Genomic DNA, 15,959 nt, shown 5'->3' on the forward strand with positions numbered 1-15,959 from the left:
AGATCAGTCATTGGTGGAACTACCCCCAGGGCAGATAAAGACCAAGCCTGAGATCTCACAGGCTCTGGGGGAGACCTTTCTCACAGTGGGGTCTCAGCATTTCCCAAGCCACTTCCTAGGACTTTACTCTCAAAGGAACAACAAGCAATCTATGCAAAGAAGGAGATGAATCCCTCACACCAGGGCTGTGCACGGCTAAGACAAGGGTGCGTGCTATCTCACCCCAAGAGCCAGGACCCTATGAGCAGACCAAGCAGCTGACAGCAAGCTTACAATCTCAGTGTGCTGGATCATCCGTCACTGAGATAAAGGACAACTGTGCCAAGTAACCTGCAGGTTTCTGAGTAAGGTCCTTCTACAAAGGGGGCAGTGCCATCGTGGGAGACAGGTAACCAGTGCTTCTGTTACACCCACAATATGCAGTCACTCAGAGGCATCACTTCATTTCATCCCCTCCACAAGCCTAGGATGTAGGTACTGTTGATCCCATTTCACAGACGAAAAATTGAGGCACTACAGCATTAGATGAAGTGTCATTTTACTACGCTAACAGGCTCTCGGAAATAAACAGGCATTGGAAAATAACCCAGACTGACCAGGTTATAACAAATTCTATCCACCAGCTGAGCATTTTATAATGTTGGGGCAAAGTAGAAAAAGTCTATCAGAAGGGTCCAACCTTTTGACACTGAGAAGTAACACTGTCATCTACAAATATATTCGTTCAAATTTATAGCATAGTACACACATGGGGAGAGGGGCTTGATGCCTAGGGGTAAGGCCCTAGAATTCCTTTAGGCTTTGGTCCAAAAGTCAAGCCTGACTCTAACAATTTCCATGTCCCCAAGAAAGCTGTTTACCTTCACAGGCCTCAGTTTACCCATCTGCCAAGTGGAGGTTATACCAACAATGACAAAAGACTGACCAAAAGAGTTAAGGTGCACACCCCTCATCTCAGCACTAGGGAGGCAGAGGCAGTGGATCTCTGTGAGTTGGATACCAGCCTGGTACACACAGCCAGTTCCAGGACAGCCAGGGCTACACAGTGAGATGCTGTCTCAAAAAAAAAAAAAAAAAAGAGCCAGGCATGGTGGCACACACATTTAATATCAGCACTCAGGGGGCAGAGGCAGGAGGATCTCTGTGAATTTATGGCCAGCCTGGTCTACATAGTGAGTTCCAGGACAGCTGGGGCTACAGGGAGATCCTGTCTCAAAAACAAAAGAAAAAAAGGAAATGAAAATACTGAGGCTTAAGAGCTGGGCTAGGGACCCCAACTTTGTATAGAGCTAGATCCCCTATGATTGGCTTTTTGGTTTGAGCCCTCCAAGCCAGGATAAGGTGAGAGCGCCAGTCAAGGCAAGGTAAGCTGACCAAAAGACGCCTACTTCTTGCAGAAAGATGGGGTCACATACTGGTCCTCTATAGTCTGCCTTCAGGTTAGAGGGGAAATCTGCTAACAGTTTGATGTCTGCTATTATTTACCTGATAGGTAAGATTATAAGGCATTCCTTGTGCTCCCCTCCTCACCCCCTCAAGTTTGCTGGTGTTTTAAAAGTTCCTAGAAATTGGGCCTGGAAATTGGGAGTCTGCTTCCTGATTATGATTACCTCAGGGAACGAGTGTGAGTCTTCCCAGCAAGGAGAAGTTGCTGGCCTTTATCCTGCTCTTCTCTGGGTCTTTTCTTTTAGTAGGGGGTAAAACTGGACAAAGAAGAAAAGGGGCTTGGGAGGTTTTATGTTTAAATGAGGGGGTAGTTTTCTTTTAGAATTGTATAGAGTTGGGGGTTTTGAGGCAGGTCAGACTGCCAAATGCTATTGACTTGTTTTTGTGGTACTGGGGGAATCAACCCAGGGTACTGTTTTCTATGGACTGAAATCACTTTGATATTTTTGTCTGTACACTGGAGAATGCCATGGTTTTAAAAAAGTACTTGAGCAGATACGTATTTTTTTAATCCTTTTATAAGAGATAATCTTTATCAAGTTTGCACCTAGCCCAGATCTCAATGGAGGTGCTATTATTGTTGGTGGGGTTAGAGAACTAACTCTGCCCAAGTTTGGTAATAAAAAGTTGTTGAAGTTTGAAAAACAAGAAAGAAAGAAAATACTGAGGCTCAGTACTGTGCTGTAACACCCTAACTCAAATTTACTATTTTCTTTTATTCAAAATCTCTCACATTCAGATAAACAAATGCAGGATCCAGGTATACACTGAGGAAACCCTCCAGATACTTGGAAGCCTGTTGCTATTCTCAAGAAAGGGAGAACTGGGAACAATCCTAGAGAGATACCTGCCCCCGGCTGGCCAACCAGCATCCCAGACTGCTGCAATGGAACATCAGGTACTTGGTCCCAAGACCACACCCACTCACCCCTCACATCACACAGAACAAGTAGAGATCCTGATTCCAAAAAGGCATGCTCTTCCCACTAAGCAGCCACCAGCCAAAGGCAAACACATGCTGCATGACCTATAAAGTCACAGGTCCGATGCTCTGAGCAAAAGGACATGTACATCACCAGCAACCTGTGATTTCCATAGAGAAATACCATCTCTGTCCACATAGACTGAGCTCATGATCACAGTTTAGACAAGGACAAAGAACAGAACTTTGTAATTCGGTCTACACTGGGCCTTGTTTAGAAAACAGGAGAGGAAGATGAGAGGTGCAAACATTGAGAGAGGGTGCTCTATAAGCTGCCACTCACCCCAAAGACCAGAGGGGGTATCTGCCAAGAGCCTCACGCCTAAAGACAGCCAAGGAGAATGGTCCGAATTACCCACTAAGCATAAGCCCCAAATCCAATGTGGGAATTTCCCCCACGAAACTACACCAGCTACATTCTCAATGGCCCTGGCTTCTCTGGCCATCATATAGAGCAACCTCAGGAACCCGTACGCAAAACAGGTTCTCAGCCCCTGTCAAACCAAACACAGACCCATCTGCAGTACCTGGCACTCAGGCCTGACCCCAACCAACTTTCCAAGGCCCACCTGGCCCCCCAGCACAGCACACAGCCTCTGCCTGCCTCTTCCCAGCTCCTGCCGTGCTTCCCACTACCTCCTCTTCGAGCCCTAGATTCAAAGCCATCTCCTCCCTGAAAAATCAGACATCCCTCCTCTACAGACGGCCCCAACCTTTTACTGTGCAGATCTTACCCTCTGTTATCACACAGGTCACCTCTGTGCACTGAAAATGGAACAAATATCCTTGACCCCATCACTGTGTCTCTATCATTTTTCATTCATTCCATTTAAATGGAAGTGTTTGCACAAAAGTGCAGGTAGAGAAGAGCTAAGAGGTTTGGGGTTTGGTCATAATCGAAGCACCTGTGCCCTCAGAGTTATTACCAGTAAAGGCGGTAAGGCATGAAGCTAAATACTGTAAAACGCAGAACAAAGTACCATGGTAAATAATTACTTAACTACTGAAAGTGGCAACTGAATGTTTTAATAAAAAGATGACCCCTCCTGGCCTCACCATCGCTCTGACTGGCTTTGGGGTTCATTCCTGACAGCATGCAGTACGACTACCCGTTTGCTCCATGCTTACAGCTGCAAGGGAGTGAAAGCTTCATGAGAGCCCTGCCCTCTTCTCCACACTATCCCAAGCCTCGAAGTGGCTGGCACACACTGGACACTCCATGGTGAATGAATGAATGCCCCACACAGCCTCTAGTGGGTGTAGGTGCGCTGCATGTGACTGCTAGCTCGCTACTGTTGAAAAGCCAGACAAGATAAAATACTGTGGAAATTCAGAACTGAGCCACACACCATTTCATTTGAGTCACTGATCACATACATGAAAGTGGACCCCAACGACTGTGCTACCTAATGAGGAGTTGTCTGCCTTGGTTTGTGTAAGCTCAGCTCTCTCTGTGGCATGTGCATGATATTGCCTAAGGAGACATGGTTAAGCAAGCAGGACTGGGTTTCATGAGGAGGCAGTTGATAGGGTGATAGGCTATCGGGTACATAAGGAAGAAGTGCATGGAGAGAGGGGGAGCCCCAAAGGCCTCAGTTTCAAGCTAGGAGAGATGGGAGATAGGCTGGAAAGAGACCCTCACACAGATGAATACATTTAGACGGCTCCACGGGCAACTGGTGAAACAGCAGAGGGTTCTTAAATCCCTGCAAAGGAAGCAAAGGGAAGTCCACACCCAGGGGCAGCCCTGAGTAAGGATTACAGAAGCTTCCGTGTAGTGTACCGCCAGGGGTGCACAGGTATGACCAGGGGGCCAAGCACCCGCTGTTCCATTGCATGAACTCATATAAGCAAATACCCCAAATTCAGCAAGAAGAGGGAAATGAGGAGTGAAATATCCCTGGCATATTCTTAGGGCTTTCAGTTGAAGTATTTTCAGGATTGAAAATCTAGAAGAAGACACAAAGAATGTATAATGCATCAGGGGGTCCCAAAGATGGTCAGCTAGGTCCTCAGAGGCTGCCTTGTCGTCCTCCCTGTCCAGGAACAGGAAGGAGGCTCACCTGTCTATCAAAAGCCATCTGATATGGAACACAGGAACACTGTCATCATCCTAACAGACTGATCTGAACAAGGGAATCCCAGCCTGGGCGGAAAGGCAATATCCAGGGAGAGGACATTTGTAGGACAAGGTACTGCTCCGCCTCGAGCTGACACCTGCTACAGACTTGGAACACAGGAAACAGCAGTGCTCTCTGACAAGCAAGAAGCTAAGCCACTAATCCTCCCAGGTCCTTGCTGGTGTGGAAAAGGGCCATAGAAGCACTACCACATCCTTATAGGAATGAGAAATACAGGCTACTTCACCACGGCTGCCGAGATGACAGCTGCAGATCATCCAAGATGGCAGGATGCAGGGTGACCCAACCAGCCGCAGCAAGGGAAGGCCAGATGCCGGAATCTCACCCTTCGCCCTTGAGAAGCTGCCAAGAAACCACTCCCCTGGAACGGGAGGTGTGCACAGAAAATGGCAGGCCACCACTGCACCCATCTGGATGAATGCTTCACAGAGAACCTTCCAGAGCCCTGAAGCCATGTCAGAGGACAAGTAGGGAATGAGAAGATCTGGCTTCTAGCTCGACCCCCCACAACTTAACTGTTATGGTACCTGAAGCAGCCTACAGAACATGGCTGGGTGGCATTTGCCTCCAGTGGGGGAAAAGGCAAGCAGGAACCAACTCATTTATTTAGTTACTGAATGCTGAGCACCAGTACCTCTCAGCAGCCAATGGGTTTACATTTTCATTAAGATTATTTTGCTGGAGTCCTTTTTACCACTGCATTATTTTGACTCTATTAAAATAATTCTAAGGGTGGGCCTGTAGCTCAGTTGGTAGTGATTACCTAGCATGCATGAGGCCCTGGGTTTGATCGCTGGTACCGCATAGAACTGGGTATGGTAGCCTGTAATCCCAACACTTGGGAGGTGGAAAAGGATCAGAAGTTCAAGGTCACCAAGTATGGCGGTGTATCCTTGTAATAGCTACTACCCAAAGCTGTGGAGGTGACCCGCATCAATACATATTGTGCACAGAATAGTAAGTGGCACCCCGTAAATGCTGTATAAACATTCATTAATATCAAGACATGTGGCACACAACTTTAATCCCTGCAGAGGCAAACAGAGGCAAGCAGATGGATCTCTATGAGGTCAAGGCCAGCCTGGTCTACATACCGAACTGCAGGCCAGCTGGGGTTACGGGGAGATCCTGTCTCAAAAAAAACAAAAATAGGGGCTGGAGAGATGGCTCAGCAGTTAAGAACACTGACTATTCTTGCAGAAGACCTAGGTTTGAATCCCAGCACCCACATGGCAGCTAACAACTGTCCATAACTCCAGTCCCAGAGGATCCGACAGCCTCTTCTGTCCTCCGTGGGCATTGCACAACATGGGTGTACTTACCTACATGCAGGCAACACACATATACTCACACATAAAATAAAAATAATAAAATTAAATAAATAAATAAATAAATAAACAAATTCAAAGTCATCTTTGGCTATATAGTGGTTTTAAGAGTAGCCTGGGATACATGAGACTTTGTCTCCAAAAACCAAAAACAAATTAAGTAACAGTATTAGTTCTAAATTATAATAGTAGACACAGGCTGGATGCCACTTGCCCATATACAGTTCCCAGCGAACAATTCTGCAGTCAACTTCAAAATAACATGGTAAGGACTAACATTACGTTTTTCTACTGAGGAGAAAACTGAGACTTAGAGGGACTTAAATGGTGTGTCCATGATCACCCAGCTGTCACTAAAGGCAACTGGAAATGCGCTGAAGAAAGTATCTCTCTGGATTGGCAGCTAAGCTTCTGGCCTCTCAAACTTCAAGTCACAATGAACATACACACACGAATCAAAACAACACATGGTCTCTGCTAATATGTGCAATATGGTCTTGTTAAGATTTACTTTTATTTATGTTTATGTGTGTGTGTATGCCATGTGTGTGCAGGTGCCCACAGAGGCCAGAAAAAGCTGGAGTTCCAGGCTGTTGTGAGCTGCCAGCCACGGGTGCTGGGCACTGAACTCGGGAAGAGCAGCGAGCACTCTCAACAGCTAAACCATCTCTCTAGCCCCACACGCAATAGGCTTTTATGCATGTGCAATGTTTATGTTTCTATGTACCATTTAAAAATGAATTAAATTTGAATAAAAGAAATAAAACTTGAGAAAAATGGCAACTGGAAGGTGTGGAGACTCTGTTCTCACACCCAACGATAATTAGGACAGATGGTGAGTCACGCCTAGGCTCCACTCTTGCCCACAGATACTAAGGAGTCTATCAGTTCCTCCACAAAAGAAAAAGCCACAGGCTGGAACAAAACTCTCCCAGGCAGCTGACACTTGGACCCAAAGGAGACAAAGAAAGGACATGGCATGATTGATCCCCATCATCCTCGTGTCTGCCATGGCTTCAAATTAAATCTTTTTAGAGGAACATGACCATTTTAATTTTTTAAAAGATGGAGGTGGGGGAGAGCCTTCTTACATATTTTACAAAATGCAATGGTCCAATGAAAAAGAAAGGCACAGAAAGGTCCCATCACCTCCTGATCAAAATGTACTTCACTAATGAATGGCCACCAGCCTCCAAAAAGTGGTCCCTAGATTCGCTAATAAAGCCCCATTATCCCTCACTGAGTAGACAGCATTTGCATAGCAAAGGGTGGGATGAGTGAAGTGCAGGACCCCACAGCCTGCTAATTAACATTCTGAAAACAGATTTTTATTTACATGAGACATTAAAGAATATTATGACAGTACTCATATGAAATCCGTTCTTCACTGCCTCAGATTTTCTTTCGTTTCAAGTTACAGTTTCTTTCCACTAGTCTTGTTTTAACACCTCCACGGAATATTTCTCTGGCGAGTGTTAGCAGGGAGGGACAGCCAGAAAGCAGAGAAATGAGTTTTAACTGAAACGAAAGCTGACATATCATTTTCAAACTCCTCACCCAGTCCACACAGAAGGGTACAGCGTGCCCTGCCACTGTGACCCCAACACAGGCACGCAAGAGTTTTACAGAAGGGAGATCAACAAAACATAAAATAAGGTTTCACTTGAAGTTCTATATTCCTGCCCTTCAGGCTATGGTCCCCAACAGTAACTTTCATCTGCAGCCCTGATGGCCAGGCTCAGCTCTGTGGGAAAATAACCAGACGGGGAGTCTCTCCTCACCCCACTCCAACTCCCAACCATAGCACACCTCAACAACTCCTGTCTCCCTGGTTTGAGCAACCCCATAACTCTAAGAAAGGATGCTGGGGGAGGGGGGGCAGAAAGAGAGCGCTCATAAAACAATGTCATACAATTGGACGACATCACGGGGGAGAATCACTAGAACCCAAGAACCTGGTACTTCACAGAGACTAGCTGTGGTTCTGCTCCTCACTGACCTCAAGGAGCCATGTTCCCTCCCATCTGACAAAGAAGTGATGCCTAGTGGTACCCTCCCCCCAGGACTAACCCACTGGTCAAGAGTCCAGTTGTGGAAACAGATTGACTGTTTCATTTCCCAACCCACCAGTGCCTCGGCTGTCTCCTCTATCTATCAGGTGATACCAGTACCCACTTTCTGGGGCTGGCATGAGGACACATGAAGACCCCACAACGCCTGATACATACATTCAATTAATACTATTACTCAGGCTCTCAGAGGACTCATGTGAGGTCCTAACAAAAATAACAGCAAAGAGGCAAGAGGATTATAAACACAAGGCCTAGCTCAAAAACAATACAAAGAGTGGAAAATCCTTTGGCATTACCATACACCGGGTCTTTTTTAAAGCATGTTACCTTTACTCCATCTACAGGAGGCTCTATGAGGAGAGGAAACTGAAGTTCAGGGAAGTTAAATGATTTACCCAAGTTCACAGCGTTAATAACTGGCACAGCTGGCATCTAAAACTAGTAGTTGAGCTTGCAAACAGCCACGATGGTTAATGATAACTAAACCAGCATAGTAACGATGATAAGGGTGCACTGCAAGGCCCTCACAGTGAGCCATGCACTTTTACCCTTCACAGATGAGGAAACTGAGATAGTGCTGGGGTTCAGATGTAGATGAGGGACAGTAAAGTCCTTTACAAAGTGATGAGTCATTAAAAAGAGTAAAAAATAGGGTACCACTACTAAATCCCTGGATTTCCAAGGAAACAGGGCTTTTTAAATTGATTATATACATATAATATAGACACACACAGTGATATACATCTAAAAGTCTGATAACTCATAACCCAGGCTTAAACTGGAGAGTAGGGGAGGTATGTGTGCTTTGGCAAGTTTGAGAAACTGTCTATCTTGTTTTCAAGTTGAATGTTTCAGTGAAAAACCAGACAGTACATTAACATGAAATATTGCCTTCCTGGTTTAAAAGAAGAATTGGTGGGGAGGGAATGAGGTGGGGGAAAGGTCAAACCCCTGGATTCACCAAGTTGGGGGTTTTCCCAGGTTCCCTGTAGGGAAATGTGATCCAAGTCTTGAGTGATTAAATGACTAACCTGGAAATTTGAAGACTCACACTAGGGAAGAGATAGCGATTCTTCCAAACCCAGGGAATACTGCTGTTTCTGAGAAGGCCGCAAATGTGAAGGATCGCACAGAGTTTGGAAAGCAATTTAAACAGTTAAAGCCAATCCCACAGTTTATGCCACGTAAAGGAATTTAACCTCTTCACTAATCCCTATCATCTATTTAAGCTTTAGAGGAAAAAAAAAAATAAGAAAATACGTATTTCTATTTACTTAAGGAATACTGGTTCCATCTTTTAAAATGAAGAATCACTCCCTCATTCACGTGGCAGGTTCCAGACCTAGAATTCTCAAGACACCATCCACAACAGCCACCTTATTCTTTACTAATGTGCAAAACTATTTTCCCCTTTGCACAATTTGAAGGCTCCACTCGGAGCCCACACTTTAAAGAATAAACTTATTTGCTAAGAGCGTTGCCCTTTCCTTTTGTGCCCTTACAATTAGAAACTTCATCTTTTCTCCCCGCAAGAATGTCAAGAACACAAGATAGAACATTGGACAGAAAGAGCTGATACAAAAGGTCTAAGAGGAACAAAAATGCCATAAACCTGATGGAACTGCAGGCTGCCTACAGCTGTGTTCTCAGACACACCTGGCAGGCTCAGGGAAAACAACATTAACTACACTTTACGAAAGTGTCTCAATATGTTAAGCAAATCCCTCAGTGCCACTCCTATGGGGTCAACGCAGTTTCAGAAGACCTCCTCCCCTCACCAGGCCCCAGCCTACTCACACTCAGAAGCTGAGTGGTATTGGCCCTGATTGAGCCAAGTGACCAAAACCAAGGGCACCCCAGGCTTCCTCCCCCAGAGCTATGGTTTGGGGGGGGGGGTCTAAGGAGTTGGTTTTTTTCCCCCAAGAAAGAAGTTATTTACTTCAGTTCTACTCCTCTCTAAAACCTTTAAGGTGTAAGGAGGCCTCAACAGAGGGGTCAGTGAGAGGCATAAGGAAATGTTCAACTTTTCCTGATAGGATCTCAGCAATGCTTTAAAAATAAATAGAACACTTGGATAAATATTGCAACAGGCAGAGCCACACCCTCCCACTAAGGATCACATTTGCCCTTCTCCCCAGTTGGATGCTCAGAACTCACATCAGGACCCTAAAATTGGAGACACAGGGTCACCTCAAAGACCTGCTCACCTGGACATGTACCACCCCATGCTGATACCCTCAAGGCACCAGAAACATCAGCTTCCAAAAGCTGCCAATGCTCCGTTCGAAACTTGAAATCCTAATATCCTATGGATACTTCTACTTACCTTGGGTTGCGCACGACGAGGAAATGCAACTTTGGGGTCAATCTGAAAAAAACAATAGAAAAAGAAGGAACTGGTGGAAGAGTCTGAAGAAAAAAAATACGACTGATCACCTAATTATTAATCACTCATTTCTCAGGCTTATATCTAAGCTTTTAGTAACTTCTTGGGCAATTCAAAAGTTCCTTCAGGTTTAGCTCAACTTTCACCATCCTTCCCTCAAAGGGACTCATCAAGTTCACCTTTCTGAAAGGCTCCACCATGCATTTTAGTGAGTGAAGCACTCCATAAACCAGAGTTCATGCGCTCTTATTCAGGCAAGGCGTTTCTCTTCCACAGACACTGAATATGAAACGGTACTTGGAGTTAAATTACAATGTGTAACTAGAGAAAAAGATGGGCACAGTGTTATCACAAAAAAAAAAAAAAACACAACCTCAAAATTAAATTTGTTTCTTCTAGCCCTCAGTTGCTTCTTCCCCCAGCACATCAGGAGAAAGATTCCAAAAATTTTGAAAATCAACAATATCGAAAAACTCCCCTACAGTTATCTAACATAAGCTCTGCTTGGATTAACTCACTTATTTTAGCAAAATAAAATTGCCCAGGATTATCAATAAGATGACTTTTAGGCAAGGTATGGTGGCTCATACTTGTAATCCCAGGACTTGAGAGGCTGAGATGGCAGTGATCTGTGGGTTGGAAGCCAGGCCGGGTCACCACAGTTGAGCTCTAGTACAGCCTGGGCTACAGAGTCAGACCTTGTCTCAAAATAAATCATTTTCCCTGTGGTTACATCTCGAAGAAATAAGGTATCAAAAATTATGGAATGCTTGGCATGCCTTTAATCCCAACACTTGGAAGGCAGAGGCAGGTCAATCTCTGTGAGTTCGTGGTCATTCTGGTCTACATGGCAAGTTTCAGGTCAGCGGGGGCTATATAAGGGCTACTTCTAAGTGGGTCTCAAAAAAATTAAAAATTTTAAAGAAAATGGTAGGGTCTAACTTGCTTCTTTAAAAAAAAATGTAATTAAAAGAAAAAGTATGTATATGAGCTGAATCTACCTGGATACTACAAACTACGGGACTAAAACTCCATGAACAACCAAAACCAAATTTAAAGGGCTATTGTGGGTAGGGTTAAAAAAGAAAAGGACTGGACAGAAAAGTGGGAATCAAATGCAACACTTGGGGTATTCCCCCACCCCAGTGGAAAAAGCTCCCCCATGCCACATCAGCTGCTTGTTTGCAAAGCACATGATTCTCCATCAGCAACTGGCTTTACAATTCCCACAGAAGCATCTGAGCAACCTAACAAACTGATGCGACAAGAAAAAAAGTTACTGCCTAGATAAAAAGGAGGAATTTAAAAAAAAATCCCACCGCTGGTTTTCACTAGATCTCTAAATGTCACGAATCTCTGAGCAAAATTCAATGTGGAGAATTCACTTGGCTATAACTGTAACTTATTTATGAGCTTTGGCTTTTGTATAAAAATACCCCCCCCTTTAAAAAAAACAAATCTGAATCTTGCTTTCAGTTCTGCCAGGAGAAGGGAAAAAAAAAATTCGCTTTGGGAGAAAGTACAGGAGATGAAATACGCACCCCAGATAATCCCTGGGTCCCCTAGGACCCTAGTAGGAAAGATACACAAAGACTTACCAGTCTTATTAAGGTAGTTTAAAGACCTAATAGAAATCTGCATTATGGTTTCTACCTTTAAGCATCACCTGAGAAATGAGAGATTACTTTCCAAAAACTAAAACAGACAAAATTCTTAGATCTAGGAAACTACCCTTTCATAAAGCTTAACATTACTGTGTCTACAGGTGTGCCCAGCACTGACTAGTTTGTCTACAAGAGAAATACAACAGGTGTGGATTTCCATTCTGTCACACAAACTAAGAGAGATGCCTCCCTTTGTTCCTTTTTAAAAAAAGATGTCCTCCCAAAGGCTTGGGGTTTAGCTGACCAACACATGGATACAGGGAGAAGTCACCTTGTTTGTGGGATAAAAGGTGAGGGACTTCTGGAGGGAGGGGCCTGGAGCTGGGGTGAGAAAAGTGCAGTGAAGAAAATAAAGTACTGAAAGGGGAAAAAAACCCTAAAATTACAAAACGAAAAGCCAATTTCAAATCGTATGTGTGTGCTGGTGGCATCAGCATGTTATACGGAGGCCAGAGTTCTCCTAAGTTTTCCACACTGCAATCTCGAAGGCAGAGGAAGGGGCAAAGCAAGAAGGCAAATCCAAACCTTTTGTACATCCCTATCAACTAGCTTTTAAAAAAAAAAAAAAATCAAAGAAAACTACCAAAAATGAAAACATTAGTTACTTAAGTACAGCGCTATGAACTGGCCCTCTACAAATCCTCTAGGAAAACACTAGGGTACTATTTTAGATGAGAATAGCCTTTACCTAAACAAAGCTTTTAAGGTAACAGTAAACAAGATCCTCGTTTCCATGCCAATAAACCAACCGCTTCTGTCTCCTGTCTCCTGCACTGAACGTTGAAACAAAGTCAAAAGCTAGGTTATACTTCGTGACCACAACATGTCTACAAAACAATGAGGGATGGAAAAGCTATTCCAGAGATGGCTATTGAGGGGATATTGAAGAATCCAACCCACCAGCACCCACGGAAACCAAATTCTAGTTCTCCTACCCAGGCAAAAGGGGTGGATGAAAAAAAAAAAAAATCACTGATTTCCTTTCAAATCTTCCTCTGAAATTTTACTAGCTTTGTGACATGTCTAACCAAGGTGTCAAGGAGAAAAAAAAAATTCTTCAGATATCCCTTATCACCCTAGAAACACTAATTCTTGAAATTAAATGATCTAAAAGTACAAAGAGACTGGGCTGCAAGCTATGACAAGTCCAGGACAGTTAATAAAGTGAGGAAGTGTGTGAGGTCTTGCGGGGGGGGGGGGGGGGTAAGGGGTAAGGGCAACACCCAACAGCTTTGATCATAAAGAAGGTGAGTGTGCAAAATCAATCCAAGTGCACCAAAGATTCCTAGGTTTTTCTTCTCCTCTTCCATTCAACATTTAAGATAAAAGGACTTGGAACAGCGTTTCATTCTGCTTATGTTACAGAAGAGGAAACTGAGGCCAAGTTTACAATGGGTAGCTGGAACTCTAACTCCATCCCCTGCCTCACCCCCATGAGCCCACAACAGAGGGGAACCTGTACAGCCTGGAGTGACATAGCCTTGAGGCCTGTGTTTCAAGCAGAAGAATCCTGGGGAGATTCTGGTAGACATACAAGGCAGGGAAGAAAAGCAGGAAGCCAGCACAGGGGCTATTAAATAAACCACTGCAAACTCCCCGGCCTCCTCGATCTTTTCATTTATTATTCCAGACTGACGCTCTTTCTTCTCTTACTCTCTGACCTCCACCTAGCAACTCTGCTCTCTCAACTCTGAATTTTCAAAAACTTCTAATGCTGTAAAAGTACCACCATTCAAATGAAAAGCTATGAGCAAAAGGGGAGGGAGGGAATCACTTTGAAACCCAAGGCCTTATCAGCCTTCAATTTCATGCCATCTGGAGTCACCCCACTGGATGCTCGATTGGCTCAATGGAGCCTTCTCAAACCACATTCCAAATCCCAAGTGTCCCAACAGAAACCTGTAGCCTGGACCTAAGATGAGCCCCCTCCCCTCTTTCCCACCCCAGCCCCCCTCTGCCAGGAAGCAGACTGTGTGCCTTCTACAAGCTGATTCCTGTGCCATGGTTGGTAAGGCAGGCAGTGCTGGGCTGACAAAGAAAGTTCCATTTGCTCTCCGGTGGACTTTCTGCAAGGTCCCCTGGCCGGGAGGAGGCTAGCCTCTCCCCGGGAACCGAAACCCCTCCCCCGAGCCTTGTCCAGGCAGTCACTGAAGCTGCAATGGGGCAGACTCTTAAAATGAAACCCCTCAAACCAGCCCCAACCGCAAACTTCTAAGCCAACTAACTCGCTAGCTCTGTTTAAAATCACCCACTTCTAGCATAGAAGCAAAAGAAGGCGCTGTCCCTTTAAACAGGGCTGTCAATGCCTAGACCATTCCTGAAAAGGGGTAAACAACAACAAAAAGCCACCTACCGTCTTGGAATCTAACTCATGGTGGGGCTGACCTAATACTTTATCTACACTTGCTGGGTCTGCGAATGTGACGAAACCGAAGCCTCTGGAAGGAGACAAAGAGGGAGAAAAACAAACAAGAAAATGTGACACCATTGAAAGTAACAAGGAGTGAGACCCTAATGCACAATGGGGTGCCAAAGTTGTCCCCACACACCCCCAACCATTCCAGATCCCTCCATTCCCCTCTGGCCTACAGCCGTCTACCTCTCAAGGAAAAAATGCCAAGGTTAGTGGGGGAAGTGGGACGGGGGCAGGGCGGCTGGAGGTAACTCGGAAGACCGGTGCCTCCTCGGTGGCCACCTCAGTTTCCTCTCTTCTTCCCTTTCTTAAGGCTTTGTTTTATTCCGAAGGAAACCCAGCACTAAGAGGCGATCCACCCAGCACCCCCACGGGGGGGGGCGGGGAGGGGAGACCAGAGTTTGTGAGTGTGAGGAAGGCATACATTTCAAATTTTAAATTAAAAAAAAAAGACTGCAAAGTGGATGAAGCTGGATGTCATTTTAAACAAGAGAACAGAAGCGACAGGAAAATGACTTCAAGAGGGAGAGATGGTCGACTCTGAATCCAGAGTTCAGCCCTAATTAACAATAACCTTTGGGGGTGGGGGGGGCACGTTCCAGACCAGCCACGCGCCTGAGCCCCATTCTAAATCCGCTCAGCTACTTCCGAAGACACCTTCAAAAATAAAACTAAAACTTTGTTCTAAAATAAAGACAAAATCCAGAAGGGAAAGCGTTACCTGGAGCGTTTCGTAGTGGGATCTCTCATGACCATACATTCTCTAATTTCTCCAAATTTGCTAAAATAGTCTCTAAGGCTATCTGTAGAGAGAGAAACAGAGAGATGGGGGGGAGAAGGTGTGGAGAGAGAGAGAAAAAAAGCAATGCAAATTTTGATCAAGGACAAAAACCAAAAGTAGTTTTATGCTGTTATTCTGTTTTGTTTTTGCAATTTTTCTGCACACGCGGGGGAAATTCGGCAACAGAGGTCGCGTAGAGGGCTCGAAAGGATCTGCTATTTAAAAAAATAACCTTGCACAGGAGAAGTGGGGAGCCAATGGCGGGGAGGGGGGGCTCCTACACTGGGATAACAAAGAGCAATAAAGAAGCCAAGAAGGGGGGGACACAGGCGTCCCCCCCTCGCTCCCTTACCTGGTGAGGTCTGCCAGCTCAGTCCACCGATAAACATTTTACTAGAGGGAGAAAACATAACAGAAGTGAGCACCGATGTCAGATCGGCCATTTTGACGTGTAACTTACAAAAGCTAAAAGGAAAGCTGGGGGGGAGCGGGAGGGCGCCAGCCGGGAGGTGGGCCGAGGGAGAGGGTGCCGGCCCCACGCCACCCCAAGGTGTGAGAGCTCCCGGGGGGCGGCGCGGGGAAGCGGGGGGCGCGCGGATGCCCGCTCGGCGCAGCTTCGTCCCCGCCGCTGCCTAGGCACGGCGGCGCGGTGGGCAGCGGCTGGAAACTTACCCGGGGTCGTGCTGGGAGTCGTTGGCGCTGCCGGAGGTGCCCGGGCTCCCATTCGCCTCCATCGCGCAGCCCCC

The 15,959-nt window shown here is 45.5% G+C and overlaps 1 protein-coding gene across 4 annotated transcripts in view; it reads right to left on the reverse strand.

Moving 5' to 3' along the window:
• The window catches only part of Msi2 (musashi RNA binding protein 2), a 383,451-nt gene extending 367,498 nt beyond the window's left edge, over nt 1–15,953 (reverse strand). For all 4 annotated transcript variants that reach the window (XM_008842718.2, XM_029568072.1, XM_017800505.1 and 1 more), the window contains exons 1-5: nt 15,886–15,953; nt 15,566–15,606; nt 15,154–15,235; nt 14,373–14,457; nt 10,296–10,337 (exon numbers count right to left, since the gene is read on the reverse strand). In XM_008842718.2, the coding sequence (XP_008840940.1) occupies nt 10,296–10,337; nt 14,373–14,457; nt 15,154–15,235; nt 15,566–15,606; nt 15,886–15,947 (312 nt within the window). In that variant the 5' untranslated portion in view covers nt 15,948–15,953. The remainder of the gene's footprint in view (nt 1–10,295; nt 10,338–14,372; nt 14,458–15,153; nt 15,236–15,565; nt 15,607–15,885) is intronic.
• Nucleotides 15,954–15,959: the final 6 nt, after the last annotated feature.

The sequence above is a fragment of the Nannospalax galili genome, unplaced genomic scaffold, assembly GCF_000622305.1.
Source record: "Nannospalax galili isolate Female #2095 unplaced genomic scaffold, S.galili_v1.0 scaffold879, whole genome shotgun sequence".
NCBI lineage: Eukaryota > Metazoa > Chordata > Mammalia > Rodentia > Spalacidae > Nannospalax > Nannospalax galili.